We start from the raw sequence: 20,739 nt of genomic DNA, 5'->3' as shown, positions 1-20,739 counted from the left end.
TTATGTCTAGTTATATGTGTTATAGATCAGAACTGACTGACAAAATTTCTGGGATGGTGGAAATCACATTTGAAAAGAGGCTAGTGCAACTGAGGCACTGAATTTTACATGTGAATTAAATTTAACTGAAGTAAAGGAAATCATGTTTATACATTGCTGATAGATGCCATTATTTGACAGCACTGTTGAAAATAATCCAAATTCTAATGTGGGGAAAGTAGATATATTACTTGAATATCTTTTGATACAATTGATGCCCCCACCCAATATTTCGAATTGACTGTTAGGCAACTCCACATTATAGAAAAGGTGTTCAAGGAACAGAGAAACTCAAAAATCCTAATGTTATGGTTTCACTAAGGAAATGTTCCCCAGTAGGAACAGTCCCATTCATTAGAGTCAGATTTACTTTAAAACTTGATGAGATTTCAATGCTTCATCTGTTCCTTTTAATTTTCTTAAATTCTAAGAATTAGAAAATAGATGTTTCCCAACACTTCTGGAACTGCCATGAAATGGAAAATGTTTAAAGAAATGTTTCTGTGGCCAGCGTTGTAGGGGTAAAGCAATAGCCTGTGATGCCACCATATGCCAGTTCAAGACTTAGCTGTTCCACTTCAGATCCAGCTCCCTGCTAATGTGCCAGAGAAATCAGTGGAAGATGGCCCATGTGTCCATGTCCCTGCCACCCAAGTGGGAGACCAGGAAGAAGTCTGAGGCTCCTGGTTTTCTCCTGGCCCAGTCCCGGCCTTGGCAGCGATTTGAGAGTAAACCAGTGGATGGAAGATCTTCTCTGTCTGTCTCTTCCTCTCTCCCTTTGTAATTCTGCCTTTCAAAAATAATAATAGTAATTTTTTTTAAAATTTTTTTCACAAAATAATCCTCTCATCAACTCTTATTTATTTTAGGAAATAAATCCCATCAATACTGATCAGTGTTCCTTCACTCCTTTCCGTGATTTATTTTTCTATTGTTTAATAATTCTTCAAAGTAGCTCTTTGTATCATGTACTTTTGCAAATCTTTGGTTAGGAGTTTAAAACAAAAGGCATCATAGCATGTAATGAATGTCATACATCCTATTATTTCAGTTACTGATCTAATGATAATTGATATCCTGCTAAGTATTATGAGGAATTTTAGGTTTTTCCTTTAAGTACAGTTGGAATTATAGACTCTTGGTTTTGCCCTGGACCAACCCTCATCATTACCAGCATTTAGGAAAAATGGCAGTGGATAGAATATTCTCTCCCTCTCTCTCTCTCTTATTTTTTTAAAGATTTATGTATTTATTAGAAAGTTAGAGTTACACACAGAGATAAGGAGAGACAGACAGAAAGAGAGAGAGGGAGAGAGAGAGGTCTTCCACCCGCTGGTTCACTCCCTAATTGGCCACAACACCCAGGGCTGCGCCGATCCGAAGCAAGGAGCCAGGAACCTCTTCCAGATCTCCCACACAGGTGCAGGGACCCAAGGACTTGGGCCATCTTCTACTGCTTTCCCAGGCCATAGCACAGAGCTGGATGGGAAGTAGAGTAGCTGGGACTCGAACTGGTGCCCATGTGGGATGCCGGCACTGCAGGCAGTAGTCCTACCCACTACGCCTCAGTGCTGGCTCTCTCTTTCTATCTTTTCCTCTCTCTCTGCCACCCTGCTTTTGAATAAATACATATATCTAAAAATTATCACACTAAGAACATAATAAAATATGAAATCTATAATTTACTAAATATTTATCAAAATATAAGGTATTGAAATTAGAATATATTTGGTATGTGTTAATATAGACTTATTTAAAACTTGTCCATCATTTTCTAACCAATATTTCAGGTAATTAATGAAGAAAAATTAAGAAGTCGTAAACAACCATTATGGATGCACCGTTCTTTAATGAGAATTTCTGAAAGACCATCTGATTATTTAGCTGCTCGGAGGAAGCCTCCACCCAAACCAACTCCTTCCCCAAAGGGTGCTGGGGAAAAACCTTCATCCCCAGAAGTAGGTAAGAAAGAAAAAGATGACAAGAAAGCAGAGAAGGAAAAATCAGATTCAGAACCAGAATTAAAAGGTAAGCCAGATGCAAAGAAAGAAAAAGGTGCAGCTAAAGATGCTAAAGATGAAACAAAAAAAGGTAAAAAAGATTCAAAGAAGGACAAGGGTTCAGCCACAGAATCTGAAGGGGAAAAGCCAGGTTCAAAGAAAGATGACAAAAAAGGTAAAAAGGATTCAAAGAAAGGCAAAGATTCAGCCACAGAGTCTGAAGGGGAAAAGCCAGAGGCAAAGAAAGATGACAAAAAAGGTAAAAAGGATTCAAAGAAAGGCAAGGATTCAGCCACAGAATCTGAAGGGGAAAAGCCAGGTTCAAAGAAAGATGACAAAAAAGGTAAAAAGGATTCAAAGAAAGGCAAAGATTCAGCCACAGAGTCTGAAGGGGAAAAGCCAGAGGCAAAGAAAGATGACAAAAAAGGTAAAAAGGATTCAAAGAAAGGCAAGGAATCAGCCACAGAGTCTGAAGGGGAAAAGCCAGAGGCAAAGAAAGATGACAAAAAAAGTAAAAAGGAGCCCAAGAAAGGCAAGGATTCAGCAACAGAGTCTGAGGATGAAAAAGGAGGTCTAAAGAGAGATGCCAAAAAAAGTAAAAAAGAGACCAAGAAGGGCAAAGACGCACCCACAGATTCAGAAGCTGAAAAACCTGGTGAAAAGAAAGATAAGGAATCAAAGAAAGGTGATGAAGCAAAGGACGCCAAGAAAGACACAAAGAAAGATGCAAAGAAGAAAGACAGTAAAAAGGACAAGAAGGATGAAAAGAAGCCTGGAGAGGCAGAGGGCGAACCAAAGGATGACAAGAAAGGGGCAAAGAAAGATGCTGGAGACGCAAAGAAGGATGCAAAGAAGGGGGGGAAGAAAGATACCAAGAAACCCAAATAGGTCTTAGATAAGGATGCAAACTGAAGGAACAATTCAAAATCATAATCAACAATAGAGTTTAGCATTTAAAACCAAAAGCAACAGTGAAAAAAGAAGGTTCAAGAAATTAGTCAAATCATTTTTAAAGGACAACAAAGAAGAATACAAGGAGGACTCAGGACAAGATACATAAAACATGAGAAAGATGTTAAGATATATTAAGGGAGTTCATTGAAGACTTTGAAGGCACTTAGGCTACCTTTGGGGATATGAAATATGCAACAAAAATTCCTAGAAAGGCTAAACTAAGACTAATCAAGCAATGGTGTAGAAGATAATGACACCAAATCTCTGGATGCAAAAATAAAAAAAAATCAATATAAGGTTTTTCAGAAAATATCTGAGAAGGGATATACTGTATCTATGAAATTCAAACAAAATCTCAAGCTGCATCCATATGTTTCAATTAAGAACTAGAGGTGGCACAAAAAGAAATCAAATAATTTTCAGAAAATTGCTTTGAAGTAAATATGAATTAAACATTCCTCATCAAACTAAAATGCCATTACTACCTTGTGAGTCAATACCTCCATCCCTGAAATTTAAACAATCCTATGTGCACAGTTTTTGAAAATTCTACCTGCAAGACAAATGAAAACACTTGGTAAGTTTATTTTATTTTAATCCAAATTAAATTCAAAATAGTTGAACCAATTTAAAGGGCTAAACTGACACTGTTTTTAAAATAGATCCATAATTTTGCAGATTTGCTTTTTTACTAAAATTTTATCAAGTTTGCATTTTCTCTTTATCAGAAATATTTGAAGAAGATGGAAAACTCAATAAATAAATGAAATTTTTAAAAAAATTTCAACAAAAAGTTTAAGGAAAGTACAGCTATTTATCATACAAACAAATTATGGTAATATGATGTTATGTTATATAATCATTATAATAATCATCAAAAGTCCATACTTCTCCACTCAGTTCCAAATTCATGTAGACAACAGTAGCCAAATTCTTTTCTTGCATAAATTACTAACAAGATCAAACTTAAATAATACTTATGAAGGAACATTTTTGCTAAATTGATAAATATTAAAGTAACCCAAAATAACCAGAATTTCACAGAGTATAAAAGAATATATACATTTTATTATTTAGATATGGAAATCTTTAGCTTCAAATTTTTATAACTCAATATATTGAAGTCTGTTTTGACACACAAGTCAATAATGTGAAGAAAAATAAAACACAATAGAAAGTAAAATAAAACATCATTAAACTTCCCAGCTACTGGCAATTCATTCACTTCTAACTTAAAACATTCTCTGTAAGATAAACTCAACATTATTCCAGAAATTACTAATTTTCCTTCACCTTTATCATTTCCAGTATAAACTCTGGATTCAAGATAAAGATCACTGGCACTAAAGAAAGGAGCTTCTATTCCACATACTATTAAAAGAATGCATACAGTTAGGTGTAGTGGCTTTGACTGATTATTGAGCATTGGCTCCTTTGCTTTGTGCATAAACAAGCAAGGATCAGTGACTGTGGTTAACTTATGGTCTGCCAGGTGAAACCACCTGTTTTATCCTGATCAGTTATACCAGCAGAGAGTGTCAAAACCTGCCTCTGTTTTCTCTCTCACCTCCGGTTACTACCTTGTTCTCCCATTTACTTATGGGAAAAATTGTATATGCAGTTTTTAAAAAAAATTTTCTTAAAACGTTGATATCCTTCTGAAGATTTAGAGAACACTAAAAGTATTATTTTTCCTCTATAAAGGACCCATAAAAATTTATTTTGGGGACTAAAAAATTAGATTTTAGAATGTATATTAAGAGAACAATTGAGTTTCTACTTTTATTATTCTAGTGAAATGACCAAGCGTATTCTTGTGGTCATATGTAATGGTACTATTGTGTGTGTGTGTGTGTGTACCCCAGTTCTTCTGTTCAATATATAATTTTTCTCAGTTGTTGCATTTATTCTCATGATTTTATATGCCATTCTTGGCTGTTGAATCTTACGTATAAGCCCAAACTTTTCCACTCAATTCGGAATCCAGATATACAAACAGTTAATTACCAATCTATTTGACTGTCTTCTAGGCATCTCAAAATTAACATGGCCTGAGGAGAACCCTTGACACTCCTCCACTGAACCTATTTTTCCCCAAGTCTTAACCAAGTCAGTAAATGGCATTGATATTCAATCTACGACTTAATCAAAAATGGTGAGTTGTCCACAATTACTCATTTTTTTTTATTCTCCTGCCTGTTAGCATGTCCAGATCCATCTGCCTCTAAAGAAATCAGAACTAGCATGCTCCATTAAATTTCAACTGTTTCTGCACAAGTCCAAGCAACCATTATATCTCACTTGGAAACAAAAGCCTTGTAAATGCAGGTGATTTCCTCTGCTTCATCTCTCACAACAACCCCACAACCCATTTTCCACATAGAAACCATCATATTTCTCCTCTAGCCCAAAACATTAATGCATTTATGTCAATTTTATCATGAACTTTTCTTTTGCTCTGGTTTAATATTAAACTAGTCACTATTTCTCTGATCTTATGTGGCACTGATATTATTCTTGTCTCCATGTTCTATCATTCTGGATTTTTTTATATATTTATATATTTAATTACATGCAGTCTTGTGATATTAAGCCTTCACACTTATTACCTCTTCCTAGAATGCAAGTCTCCTAAAATTTCACATTTCTGAATTATTTAAATGATTTATTCACAGTTAAATTTTACATTTACAAGCAGTTCTAATTGGCTGATTTTTAGAGAGCTTTTAGTTTGTCAACAAAACTTATCAGAAGGTAAGGGGATTTCCATAATGGTTTTTAGAGAAGTTTTAGTTTTTCAACAAAAATTAGCAGAAAGTATGAAGAATTCCCACAGACTCCTTATCTATGTGGGTAGTTTATCAACGTCCTCCACCACAGTGGTACCTTTGTTACAATTTATGAATTTACATTAATATATTATTATCATTCAGAATCCATTGTTCACAGGAATGTTCTATCTAGTTTACATATTTTATGAATTTGCACAAATTTGTAATCATAGTTCCACCATTGTAGATGAGGGTACCTCAGAAGGTTTGCAGAAAATGAAAATAAAACATAGGTTTATTTTCGTACAAAAATGTTTGAAATCAACTTCTTATATATTAACATTTTCCATGAACTTTTTGAAGATCCTTTGTAACGTGTAGACTCATTTCACTGTCCTAAAAATTCTCTACCTATTCCTTCTTTCCTCTCCCCAACTCTGGGCAACCAATAATATATTCACTCTCTCCACTGTTTTGGCTTTTCAAGAATTTCATGTAATTGAAATCATACAGTACTCATGCAGAGCCTTCACAAACTGCCTCCTTTCATTAGTAATGCATATTTACATTGATTTCCTTTGTGTCTTCTTCATGGTTTGAAATCTCTTCTTTTTTTCACTTTGAGAAATATCTTACTGGCAGGTTGTACCATAGTTTATTTAATTGATTATCTTTGTTGCTTCAAGGTTTTGAAAATAATGAATAAAACTGTTATATTACCACCTAACAAATTTTTGTTTTATAAACTGTAAATTACTAATAATATACATATGAACTGCTACAAATATCTATTTGCAAGATTTTGGGGAACATAAATTTTCATCTCTGTTATGTAAATACTAAGGAACATGACTGCTATATTGTATAGTAACAGTACATTTTGCTTTTTAAGACACTTCCAAATTGTCTTCTGAATTAGCTATACTGATTTGCATTTCCACCAGCAAAGAGTTGCTATTGCTCCACATCCTTGCTAAGTTTTGATGTTGTCAGTGTTTTCTATTTTGTTCATTCTGAGAGGTGTGTAATGGTATCTTGTTGCTTTAGTTCGCATTTCCCTGATAATATATAAAGTGGAGTATTTTTTCATATACTCATTTGTAGTTTTTATACCTTCTATGCTGAGGTTCATGATGAGCTCTTTGCTCATTTATTAATCAGGGTATTTGCTTTCTTATAGTTGAGTTTTAATATCTTTTGTGAGCATTTTGGACAGCAGGGTTTCTTTTTTTAACTATGAATGCCTTTTGCAGATATTTTCTCCAAATCTTTAGCTTGTCTTTTTATTCTATCCTTCAGATATAAAAAATATTTTAATGAATAAACTCAAGCTTTTCAATTCTTGCTTTGCATCTTTTTAGACATAGCTAGGTAAAGGTCAACTAGATGTTGTTTTCCTGTGTTATCTTCTAGAAGTATCAGAGCTTTGTGGTATTAGCTAATTTATTTTTCATTGAAAAGCAAAAATTATAAATGTTTTATATGATATATAACATCAAGTTTTGATATGTATACATCGATTAATGGCTAAGTTATTTAATATACACATGTACATACATATTTATCTTATCATAATATATAAAATCTAATTTCTCAGAAATTTTAAAGTATAAAATATGTTGTTGGAACCAGCTCATATCCCAGAAGTTCTACTTCCAATTCAACTATTTGTAATGGCCTGGGAAGAGCAGCAGAGGATAGCCAAAGTGTTTGGGCACATTCCACCTGGGAGACATAAAAGAAGCTCATGGTTCCTTGTGGCCATCCGGGGAGTGAACCAGCAGATGGAAGATATCTCTCTCTGGGTTCACTCTCATTCTCTTTCACTCTCTGTCTCCCTCACTCATCTCCTTCACTCTCTGTAACTCTTTCAAATAAATAAATCTTAAAAACATATGTAGTTATTAATTATAATCACCATATAATAGATACCTTGAAATTATTCTAACTGAAATTTTGTATAGCTTGAACAATACCTCCCTGGTGAACCAACCCCCAGTCCATGGCATCTACCACTCTACTCTCTGATTCCATGAGTTAAGTTTTCAGATTCCACCTATATTTGACAATGAGAGATATGTTTATGTCTATGCATGGTTCACTTAATTTTTCCTTGTTTTTCAGGTCCAACTATGTTGTCACAAATGACAGAATTCCTTGTATAAAAACTGTATAGCATTTAACTGTGCATGTATACCATATTTTATTTACTTCCTCATTCTTAAAAGGATACTTGTTCATCCCATAACTTGAGGATTGTGAAAAATGATCTGATAAACATAGTAGTGCAGATAATCTTCAATATACTGACTTCAGATGCACACTCCACAGTGTAATTGCTAGATTATATGTCAGCTGTATTTTTTATTTTGGGAAATCTATATACAGTTTTCAATAATGGTTGTACTCATTTACATTCCTTCCAACACTGCACATGATTTCAGATTTCTTTGCATCCTCACCAACACATGTTGTGTATTTTCTTTATTACCATCCTAATAGTTACGAAGCAATGTATCATTGTGGTTTTAACTTGAATTTCCTTAATGATTAGTGATGTGGTAGAGGCCTCCCCAAGGTCAGACAGAGAAAAAGTTTACCCTGGAAATGAAATATGCTCATTACCTGTTTGTCTATGAATGCTTCAACTGTAGTTATTATCTGCTTATATACAACCATTTCAAGTTCTTGCTATTTCAGAGCAATGGTGTTCACTCTCAGACTTACAGCTCAGTATGTGTGTGGCAAAAATCATCATCAGTAACTATGTACACATGTGTAGTATTGCGTCAATTCCTGTGGCTGCCATGTAGCATTAGAATATCTAATAAAATTATGCAAGAAACTATGTAAGGGAGACAAAGAGGCTAAAACTATATATATATATATATATATATATATATATATATATATATATATATATAAATACCCCTTCTATGTTTCAAGCTCTGTCTTTTTGGATACAAATCCAGTTGAGTATTATGACGGCAAATATATTAAGACTGATTCCTGGCCTTGGTGTTTTGCCTCTGTTCACATATCTGACTACAATGTTGAACATTTTTTCATATACCTATTGGCCATTTTCAGATTGTCTTTTGAGAGATATCTATTCTAGAACTTTGCGTATTTTTATACAGCTTGTTTATATGTTAATGAGATGTTTTTATTTCTTAATTATTGGTATATTGTCGCCTTAAGATATCTGTGGTCTGAAAATATATTCTCCTATTTGTCCTTTGCTCTGCACAAGCTTTTTCGTTTGATGCCATCATGTTTGCTTATTTTTATATCGTTGCCAGGATTTTGTAATGGTATAGTAAAAAGTTTCACCAAATCCAATATTAAGCCATTCCTCTAGGTTTTCTTGTAGTAGTTTTAGAGTTTCTGGCCTTATGTTTAAGTCTTTATTCCAGTTTGAACCATTTGATTAAAGTATGAGATAATCTCTCAGTCTCATTCTTGTGTATATGGATATCCAGCTTATCTAAGACCATTTACTAAAAAGACTAATCTTTCTCCACTGTGTATTGGGAACCAAAGTTATGTATTGGTTCATTATATACATGCTAGGTTCTTTCTGTATTATCTATTTTATCCCACAGGTAAATATGTCAGTGTTAGTATTATGTTTTTTAGATTACTAGAAATTTGTAATGTATTTTGAGGTCAGGCATTGGGATACTTTCTGCTTATTGGCTTTGCTCAAGAATTAATTGCTTGGAAATTTTTTTGTAGATAAATATTTGTTTTAGGATCATTTTGTCATTTTTGTGCAAAATGTTATTGTAATTTTTATAGTGATTCAATTAATTATGTAAATCACTTTAACTATTAAATTTTTCTAATCCATAAACCTAGAATACCATTCCATTTATTTGACTGTCAATTTCTCTTATCAATGAGATAAAAATAAATAAAATTTCATGAAGATATTGAGATAAATGTTTTCAGAGTATAGGTTTTTCTCTTCTTTGATGAATTTATTCCTAAGTATTTTTTAAAGATTTTAGTTGAGAGATAGAGTTACAGACAGAGAAAAAGGTCTTCCATCTGCTGGTTCACTCTCCAAAAGCCATTAAGGCTGTAAAGGCTGGAGCCAGGAGTTAGGAGCTTCTTCCAGGGACCCAAGCACTTGGACCATCTTCTACTTCTTTCCCAGGTAGGAAGAGGAGCAGTTGGGACAGGAGCCCACACCGATATGGGAAGCTAGCCCCACAGGTGGAGGCTTAGCCTACTATGTCACAGTGCTGGCCCCGGTTCCTAAGTATTTTTGATATATTGTAAGTAAAAAATTGTTTCTTTTCTTTTTTTTAAAGATATATATATATATATATATATATATATATATATATATGAGTGTGTGTGTGTGTGTATATATTTGAAAGGCAAAATTACAGAGAGACGGAGGGACGGAGGAAGGGGCAGAAGAGGGAGAGGGAGAGGGAGAGGGAGAGGGAGAGGGAGAGGGAGAGAGAGAGAGAGAGAGAGAAAGAGTCTTCCATTCACTGGTTCACACCCCAACTGGCCACAATGGCCAGAGCAGTGCTGACTCAAAGCCAGGAGCCAGGAGCTTCTTTCAGGTTTCCCATGTTGGTGCAGGGGCCCAGGGACTTGGGGCCATCTTCTACTGCTTTCCCAGGTCATAGCAGAGAGCTGGATTGGAAGTGGAACAGCTAGGATATGAACCAATGCCCATATGAGATGCCAGCACTACAGGCGGTGGCTTTACCCATTATGCCACAATGCCAGCCCCAAATTGATTTATAGATATCTTTTTAGGATAATTCACTACCAGTGTACAGAAATGCTATTAATTTATTGTGATCATGTTGTATCCTGAAATTTAACTGAATTCATGTATCAGTTCCAACAGTTTCATTGTTGTTCACTCTTTTTATCACATAAGATGAAGTGATAGAAATAAGAAGTATATGTAAATGATTAATTATGTTCTGCAGCTGCTCCTACAAATGGATTTCCTTGATATCCAAGTACTGAGTAACTGACAGTTTATACTAAAATTATCTGTACATGAAAATATACAAATACAACAAATTGGTTGGAAAGTTTAATTTTCTATTTTTTATTTTTTGCATCATGAAGACAGGATACATTTTTCTATATTCTTTTCTTTTGTGAACTTGAAAGGTCTTTTTTTCCTTTCTTGTTTTCTAACTGAGCTCCTTGTACAACTCTGATGATATGGGTTTTCCAAGTAATAGAGACATGAAGTAATCATATTTCATAAAAAATATTTCACATATAACATTGTTACATACATTTGGTGGTTAGGGAACTTATTATTGCACTTGGGTACTTCAGGTTCAGGGAATTTAAGCTATTACTTCAGAAGAGGCGGTAGTCATTCTATAATGGCACTTGAAAGCTGATGAAACGACATAAGTGACAAAAACGAGCTCCAAGCAAAGCTAACTGATCTTGTAAAATGAGGTAAGGGAGAATGACTAAGAGGATAAAACACCATTAACACAGTTCTAAGTAGGACTCAATTTCTCAATTGATGGAGGAGAACCTAGAAACATTGCTCTGTGAGTTTATACAGTGGAGTTTCCAAAAGTTTCGTCACAAAGTACACAGAAAATTTGCCTCCAGAGAAGAGGTATGAACTTAATGTTCATAAGAACTGCAAATTTATATGAATTATTGTAGCTATTATTTTTGCATATATTTTGTCCTTCTTAGAAAGGGAAAATTCAAAACATAGAAAGACAATCTGCAAATGCATTATTCAAATATTCTTTGCCACATATCTTTGACAGCCATGAAGGTAAACCATGATAAAACTTGCATAACCCCCTTTGAAAATGAGAAGCGGTGGGTAATTTTCTAATGAAAATAAACTACTAAAAAGATTTAGAATGATGAGGCAAAAATATATAGCCCTGGTCTCTTATAAGTCAATATCCTTTATTTACATTATGCTTCAGTTCTAATTTTAAAAAGATTGGACAAGAACTCATTAGTAAACATAACACATGGAAGAATCCTTGTGTTTTGAGCATCATTGAACATTGTCTCTAAAAGATCTTATAATTTATAATAAGGCATAGCTCCCAATTCAATCCTTTCAAACTTGGTATTTATTTTATGATATTTTATCTTAGGTTCTCTTTGTTAAAAAGTTTCAAATAAAACTACTTACCTTAGCCTAATCTAGATTCTAACCCACAAAAAAATAAATCATCTAGGTGAAAAAGTTATAATATGTTATTAGTAAAAATAATGTGAAACAGTATCAGGTAGACATATCTAAAGAATGATTTAGTTTCATCAGGCTAATGTGTTTGGGGAAAAATAACAAATCTCTAGCCACTGAATCTGTTCAAGAATTAATTTTGTAGTTCTCAAAAAATTACTAAACATACTACTTGCTTTGCCTTTAATCAGTTTTTGAAAACAAAAGGAAATATTTGCAACCATCATTGATTTGCGTTTTCATAGTGGACAATAAATAGGTGCCAGGGTGTATAAAGAGGCTAACTGAGTAACAAACCAGTGATGGGTGCATTTTAGTCTTGGGATAAAGAAGATAAATGAAAAACATACAAATTCATGGACATGGGAAAATGTATTTTGTTGATTCAACCAAAAGGCAAACATATGACTTTATCATTAGAAATAAGGTACAGTAAAATCTAATATAGTCACATGAATCATCTCTAAAAATACTCATCATCTTTGAGTATTGCTTGAGATCCCTACTCGAATTTCTGAAGAAGTATGAATTACTATGCCTTTTGTCTTTTAAAAAAATGTATTCCTTTTTTGTCTTTGACTAGTGTACGTCTTCCTTCTCTAGTTAAAACCATGTCTTTGCATCTTCTAAACTTCTAGTTTAATTTCTTTTTTGTCCCCCATGTATCTATCTATCTATCTATCTATATATATATATCAACATATAGTCCACTTTAAATATATGTGAACTCAGCAAGAGAGAAACATGGAAACAAATCTCAACTACTGACTTCCAGTGTAAGTTCAAAATGAAAATTGCAGCAGACTAGACATATTGGAAATTATATATAATTAATATATTATATAATATATTATTATAAATAATATATTAAATATTACATATTATTTTAAAGGAAATATACAAAATGATATATAATATAATGTATTATATAATATATATTATATATTATTTAATAACATCTTATATTACAATAATTTTATATTATGAAATATTTTATAATTTTATATTAAATATTGTAATAGTATATTATATAATAATATATAGCATTATATTATACATTCTATTTTATATAATATTACATAATATTATATGATATATTATTTTATATATTAATTATATACATAATTTAGTCAAGCACCAAATACATATTATGTATGTGTGTGTATATATATATATATATATATATATATGTTCTTCACCATATTGTGTCTATATCCACAAGGGTACTTTAGAAAGTTTATGGCAAACCAAAGTAAAAGATGATTATTCTGTAGCAAAAAAATGAAATCTATGTATCAGTTTTTCATAATACTCATTTCCTTGATTATTTTGAAGACCCCACGTAAACTTGATATATAGATACAGTATCTAATCTACAGAGATAGGTATATAGAAAGGTAGATAATTGTATATTTATATTTTATATAAATAAACCTATTCATTAATATCATCATAAATAGATTACATAGAGAGATAAATAATTGTAATGACCTCAAAAACTAAAGAATTTGGATGCTTAAAGAGTGGCCTGTGGGGTCAGCTGTGAGGTGTAGCGGATAAAAGCTGCCACCTGCATTGCCGGCATCCCATTTGGGCACTGGTTCAAATCCCGGCAGCTCCACTTCTGATCCAGCTCTGCTATGGCCTGGGAAAGCAGTGGAAGATAGCCCAAGTCCTTGGGCTCTTGCACCCGCATAGGAGACTTGGAAGAAGCTCCTGGCTTCTGGCTTCGGATGGGTATAGCACCTGGCCATGTTGGTCAATTGGGGAGTAAACCAACAGATAGATGACCTCTCTCTCTCTCTCTCCTTCCCTCTCTGTGTAACTCTGACTTTCAAATTAATAAATAAATCTTAAAAAAAAAAAAAAAAAAAAAAAAGCAGCAGCTACAGATAGCAGGGATTCAGCACCATGGTCAGAGAAAAGGCTGTGAACTGCTCTTCTCCAGAGCACATTGTGATGGACAGATCTTAGCCTACTGCTACTTTCAGGCAGAAAGGAAGTAGAACAGTATTGGCACAGGAGTTATTGTGAGGTATAGGCAACAATAAGTATAGGTTGATTTCCTTTCTATTGTCTCCCCCCCCCCCCACAGGCAGAGTGGACAGTGAGAGACAGAGAGAAAGGTATTCCTTTTTTTTCCCGTTGGTTCACCACGCAATGGCTGTCGCAGCCAGTGCGCTGCACCTATCCGAAGCCAGGAGCAAGGTGCTTCCTCCTGGTCTCCCAGGTGCTTCCTCCTGGTCTCCCCTGCGGGTGCAGGGCCCAAGCACTTGGGCCATCCTCCACTGCACTCCCCGGGCCACAGCAGAGAGCTGGACTGGAAGAGGAGCAACCAGGACAGAATCTGGCTCCCCAACCAGGACTAGAACCCAGGGTGCCAGCGCCACAGGTGGAGGATTAGCATATTGAGCCGAGGCACTGGCCTCTATTGTCTTTTAATCACCCAAGAACTATAACCACTCAAGGAACATAACTTCCTTTGGGAGGGAGTGGCTTCCATATACCTAATGGTAGTGAAGAAAATCAATGTTATTAATAATATTATAACCACATGAAAGGTCTCCCACCTATCATAACATCAGGATCTCTATCATGAATATATGGGTGAAGTGTTTTCACTGCCTATTGGGCTTACCATTTTTTATCTCATTCACATATTCTTTCATAGACTTTGTGTGCTTATTTTTAAGTGTTAAGCCAGTTATCCCACCATTGTTCTATTATTTAATATTGTAAGGTATTCCAAATTCTTGTAAAACATTGTTCATGAATGTGGCACAGATTCTTTTGTTATCTCTGTCAGTTAACTACTAAATCTCAGACTGTTGTCTTAGCTTTTCATAAATCATTACTTGTATAAAGGGAACAAAAAAAGAAAACAAAGCTGCATGCTGATTGATCCAATTGATTTTAAAAGCGAAAGCAGTTTCCTTCTTGGAAGAGTAATTGTCTTAAATGAAGTAACTTAATGTTATAATGGGGTACAATAACATGGAAGATAATGCCCCGAGCATTGCAGAGATATAAGTTTATATGAGAAATAATTGTATACATAAAAGATAAACACTTTTGAGGGAGAAGAAGGGCAGCTGGCAATTGATAATAGAGAAAAATCATCCTATGTGACAATGTGAAGCTAGAAAAAACAAAACAAAGCAAAAACAGATTAGGGAGAAAATACCTTTTATATATGATGGGCATCTAGTTTTAGGCCACTGATGTTTGAAATTGAAAATTACTTTGCCTTACCATATTCTATTGTTATCTGTTATCATCTGCTGCCCCAATCCTGCAATAAGTCATTTGCAGGGCAGGTGTTTTGTATAATAGTTAAACCATCACTTAGAAAGCCTGCTTTCCATACTGGAGTGCTTAGGTTCTAATTCAAGATTCCTCCATGATTCTAATTTCCTGCTAATATACACCCTATTAGGAGCCTCTTTTTGCTCAATTAATTGGGTCCCTGTCACCCATGTGGGAAACCCAGATTAAGATCTGAACTCCTGGCTTTGGCCAGGCTTAGCCCCAGGTGTTGTATTTAGGGAGTGGCAGAGAGATCACTCACTTGCATCCGTTCTCTCTCTCTTTTCTGGGGTTGGGATAAATAAAAATATCTAAAGTCATTTGCACTAGCAGCCTTATTTTGATTCTGTATAACAAGAAATGCAGGATTTATTAAGATAAACAAAATAGAGGACAATATGTCTTCAAAAGGAGATTGAAAGTGGGCAGCATTTGAAAAGTTTAAATTTATCTTCCAAAAATTCAAAATAATATCAGGAAGCTAGAAAATCTTCAAGTTCAATTGAATATAGTTAAAGGTTTTTTTTTTATATCTAAACAGAAATATCTACAGAAAGCTGTAGGTTTGGAAATATATAGAATTAATTTCTTTCATAAAGGCTACTTAATCTTAAAAGATATTAGAATTTCAACTAACTGTTTCTTATCTTCTTTAAAGAATAAGCATATTTGGAACATAGTATTATTTCTAATTATGTTCAGTAGATTCTGCTTTATCTCATCACAAACTTATTTCATCTCAGCTGCCTCATCTATAATTACAAATTATAATGTAATTATATCCATAACCTATAAACTTTTTCTTTTTCATTTTAACAGATTTCTGTCTAGTTGATCTGCCCACTGATGAAGGCTCCCATTACTACTCTATTGGAGTCTATGCTTCCCTTTAGGTCCATTAACATTTTTTTAAATAACCTGGTACCCTAGCACTGGGTGTGTACACATTTATTACAGTCACATTTTTCTGTTGAATTGACTCCTTAATCATAACATAGTACCCTTCTTTGTCTCTTTCAACAGTTTTTGTGTTAAAATCTATTTTGTCTGATATTAGGATGGCTACACAGGCTCATTTTTGCTTTCTATTAGCATGGAATATTTTGTTCCTTCCTTTCACTTGCAGTCTGTGTGTCACTTGTAGGTAAGGTGTGTTTATTGTAGGAAGCAAATAGGTGAGTCTTGTTTTTTCATTCTATTTATCCAGTATATATCTTTTAATTGGAGAATTTAGGCCATTTTTAAAGATTCATTTACTTATTTGAAAGGCAGATTTGCAGAGAGAGAGGAGAGACAGAGAGAGATCTTCCACTTACTGGTTCACTCCCTAAATGGCCTCAATAGTTGGAGTTGGGCCATGTCAAAGCCCAGAGCCAGAGGTTCTCCCTGGTCTCCCATGTGGCTGGAAGGGTCCCAAGGACTTGGACCATCTTTTGCTGTTTTCCAAGGCAGTTAGCAAGGAGCTATATTGGAAGTGGAGCAACTGGGACTCAAACTAGCAACCATATTGGATGCCGGCACTGTAGACAGTGGCTTATCTTGTTATGCTACAACTCTAGCCCATTCATAACCTAATGGATAGCCAATTAGATCCTCCTTTTTATTTTCCTAAATATAGTTAATAAATTTTCTTAGAATTTATGCAGGAGTTGTACATTGGCTTTTTGGAATGCCATGATTTTAAAACAATCTGACCAGGCAAAACAACAGAAATTGACTCTCATTTTTTGGAGATTAGGAGTCTGTCATCAAGCTGTTTGGCTGAGATGATTTCTTCTGAGACTTCTCTCCTGGACTTGTACATGATGATTGTCTTCTCTCTTTCACACAGTCCTTCCTCCCTCTATATCTGTGTCCTAGAGATGTTAGACTAGGGTTCACATTAATGACCTCATTTCCCCTTAGTACCTTATTTAAGGCCTTGCTTCCAAATACAGTTACATCTGGGATACTAGAAGTTAGGGATTCAATATATGAATGTGGATAGAGACAATTCATTCTACAACAAGTGATACCTGACTTAGTTTACTTTATCATTTTAACCACTCAGAATCATAAAGTTCTTATCTAGGAGTTTTAGTAAAGGAATCTGTACTTACTATTTTGGAGGAAATTGCTGATCTGAGGAGAATCTTTAGAATCTTATTTGACTCTGCTTTGATTCTATTCCAGGGCTAACATGAAGATGCACTGGCCATTATACCACACTGGAGGAATGCAACATCACATTCAGTTGCTGATTTCCCCATCGAAGAAGTTGCTTGCCAGCTCTAATTTTGAATTGATCACATTAAACACCTGGAGAAAAAAAAATCAATTAAAAACATCTACTTTCCACAGCTATAAGAGTTTACGTCCCTATGTGTTATTACCTAACTCACAACCACAAAAACATCCTTGTTTTGATAAACTATTAAAACATTCTTAGCTAAAATCATCTGTTTTTACTATGGTTCCCCCTTGACTTGGCTTTCAGTATTTGTTTCTAATATATGGAGGGATCCTCCTCTTTTTTATCACACAACTTAACTGCCAGAATTAGAAGTTTATATTATCATGAAGCCAAGTACACACTATACTGAGGCTCTACCCTGTACTTCTGGGACAGGTTTCAAGGCTCAGTGGGATAATCTGCTGCTTGGGATGCCCACATCAGATATCAGAATGCTGATTCTAGTCCCAGCTACCCTGCTTCCAACCCACCTCTTTTCTAATGCTCCAGGAATGGTAAGAGATGATGGTTTATGCACTTAGATTCCTGCCATCCATGTGGGAGACCTAGATAGATTTACTGGCCTCTGGTTTTCACCTGGCAGAGCCTTGCCTGTTCTGGTCATTTGGGGAGTGAACCAGTGGATGGGATATTCCTTTACTATCTCCTCCTCTCTCCTGTGTCACCATGTCTTTCAAATAAATATATATGCATATCCTTATGTTGAAAATTCAGTTTCATTTTTTAAACTTCATTTGTTATACAATTTTCCTGTATTTTATATATATAGATTGAGGAATATAGTAATACTTCGCACCCTACTATTCCTCCTGCCCATGCCTCAACCCTTCTTCTTCTTCTCTCTCCCATTCCTACTCTTAATTTATACAAAGACTAATTTTTTAAAAGTTTTAAGTTTGTTGTACGATGTTATTCCTTAAGTTCAGTATGGATCTTATTTTATGCTTTACCACTGTTATAATTTGGTTTCGTTCTTGTGTGGTTTTAAATTTTTTCATGTATTCTAACTACCATTACATAGAATTCCTGCTTAATTCTAGCTGGATGCTCTACAAGCCACAAAAATATTCAGGGCCATAATTGCTAGTATCCCTCACCATACCACATCTCCCTTGGACAGTTTGAAATTTAGCAAATGAATTTTGTGAATATGTAGCTCCTTTTGAAGTAGGCAGGCATACAGGTTGGAGTTGATCGGATTTGTGAACTGGAAGACCACGCCCCTGTGTGACCTCATGCTCCTACCTGATGCCTTGGCCACGCCCTTGTGTGGCCTCATTCCCCTACCTGGCCATACCGGGGTGCCCACCAGCCAATCAGGTTAACTGACCACTCCCCTTTGGAGTGGGTTAAAAGCCTGGGGCACAGTATGCCCAGCCTGCTCTTTTTCCCTGGCCTCTTGCTAGGAAGGGGCTTGCTGTAGCCCACGCCTCCAGGGCGCATGGCCTTCGGGCCACGTGCTCTAGGCTTCCTGGCCTAGATACTCTTCCACGTGGCTGGTTCCTGGTGCTCGGTATGAACCCCTAATTACCTCTTTCTCTTAAATAAAGCTCTCACTCTCCTATGCATCTTTCTTACTGAATAAAAGCTTAAAATGTACCATGCTGCCTCGTTTATCTGTGCCGGTATTTAGAATTCTTCTCTAAATATTAGGCAAGAACCCTCTTGGGCTTATTAATATTGGGGATTTAGTAATAAGCCCGTGGTAAAATCATCAGGCACCCCAAATTCTGGTAGTACATGTGGCACCCCGGCTAGCATTTCTATGGAACTTTAAGGGGCCACGTTTTAGTGTGAATTTTAGGGGGTCTTGTCCGATATCACTTTGAGTTAAATCAAAACCATCATTAGGCAATATAATTCTTTTCAAGAAAATTAAAACCAATATCAGTAAATCAATATATTTTGACTTTCACATAATTTTTCAAATAATTTCAAACCCGTTACAATCTAGTTCTGTTATTGTTCAAGCTTATTCCAATTAACACTCCACATTTATTCTTTAACCCAACAACACATATCAATAGTCTTTAAATAATGAAATAATTTTAATTATGTATAATTGATATTTTGAAAATTGAGCTTATTTAATATATATTTTTGATGAGTCTGTCATGTGAATATACCAAGAAACTATCAACATAATTAAATAATAGATATATCTATCACCTACAAAATACTGTTATGTTGTTTTGTGTTATTTTAAACACTTACCAAGAGATCTATATTCTAACAAAACTTTAAGTATGTAATACAATACTGCTGATTATGTACTTTATGCTATAAGGCAAATTTCAAGGACTAATTAATCTTATGTAACTATTATGTTATGCCAGCAAAACACTTTCACTCCTATGACCCCTTCTAACCAAGTCTCTCTCTATGAAGTTGGATATGTTAGTAACTTCATGTAAGTGGGAACATGCAGTATTTGATCTTCTGTTACTGCCTTATTTCACTAAATATAATGTGCCCAAGGTTCATCTATGTTGATACATATAACAGGATTTTCTTATTTATAAAGTTTGAATAATAGTCAGCTGTATGCCTATACTATATTTTCTCTATTAATCTGTCAATGGATATTTGAGCTGTTTCCATTATTTTGTTTTGTAAATAATACTTAACTGAACCCAAACATAGAAATATTTTAGAGATCCTGATTTCAATTCTTTGGTGTACATACCCAGAAAAGGAATTGCTGGATGTTACTTATATTTAAATTTTTGAGGAATGTTAATATTAGTTTCCATTTTTCATATCCATTAATAGTGAGATATGTTACAAATTAATTAATATCATTACCAACAATTATCTTTGAATTTTTGATCTCACCATAAATAATGTGAGATGACATCCAATAGTACTTTTGTATTGCATTTGTATGATGATTAATCTTAAGTAGATTTCACATACTCATAGATTCTTTATGTCTACTTTTTACAGATGCCTATACAGGCAATTTGCCTGTTTTTTTTTTTTTTCATTAAATTGGTTCTTTCTCTTGTCTTTTGATTCTTTCAACTTAATAATTTATTATTTTTGAGGCAACATTTATTTTACATTATGAATCAAATGTTTAATAAACAAAGAGTTTACCAACTAAAAGTAAAAACACCATAGTTCCTCAGGGAAGGAGCAATGGCTATAAAAAATAATCAAATGAAGGCTATTTAGTCAATGTGTTCCTTATAAATTATCTTTTATAAGTTATAT

General features: G+C 34.4%; 1 protein-coding gene across 1 annotated transcript in view; it reads left to right on the top strand.

Moving 5' to 3' along the window:
- CYLC2 (cylicin 2) overlaps window positions 1–2,927 on the top strand; it is a 44,245-nt gene extending 41,318 nt beyond the window's left edge. The window contains exons 5-7 of the mRNA XM_062206722.1: window positions 1,830–2,067; window positions 2,131–2,498; window positions 2,619–2,927. Coding sequence (XP_062062706.1) covers window positions 1,830–2,067; window positions 2,131–2,498; window positions 2,619–2,927 — 915 coding nt within the window. The remainder of the gene's footprint in view (window positions 1–1,829; window positions 2,068–2,130; window positions 2,499–2,618) is intronic.
- Window positions 2,928–20,739: the final 17,812 nt, after the last annotated feature.

Source organism: Lepus europaeus, chromosome 12, assembly GCF_033115175.1.
Source record: "Lepus europaeus isolate LE1 chromosome 12, mLepTim1.pri, whole genome shotgun sequence".
In the NCBI taxonomy this organism is placed as follows: domain Eukaryota; kingdom Metazoa; phylum Chordata; class Mammalia; order Lagomorpha; family Leporidae; genus Lepus; species Lepus europaeus.
Note: the sequence above shows the minus strand (reverse complement) of the source record. Positions and strands in the feature narration are given on the sequence as shown.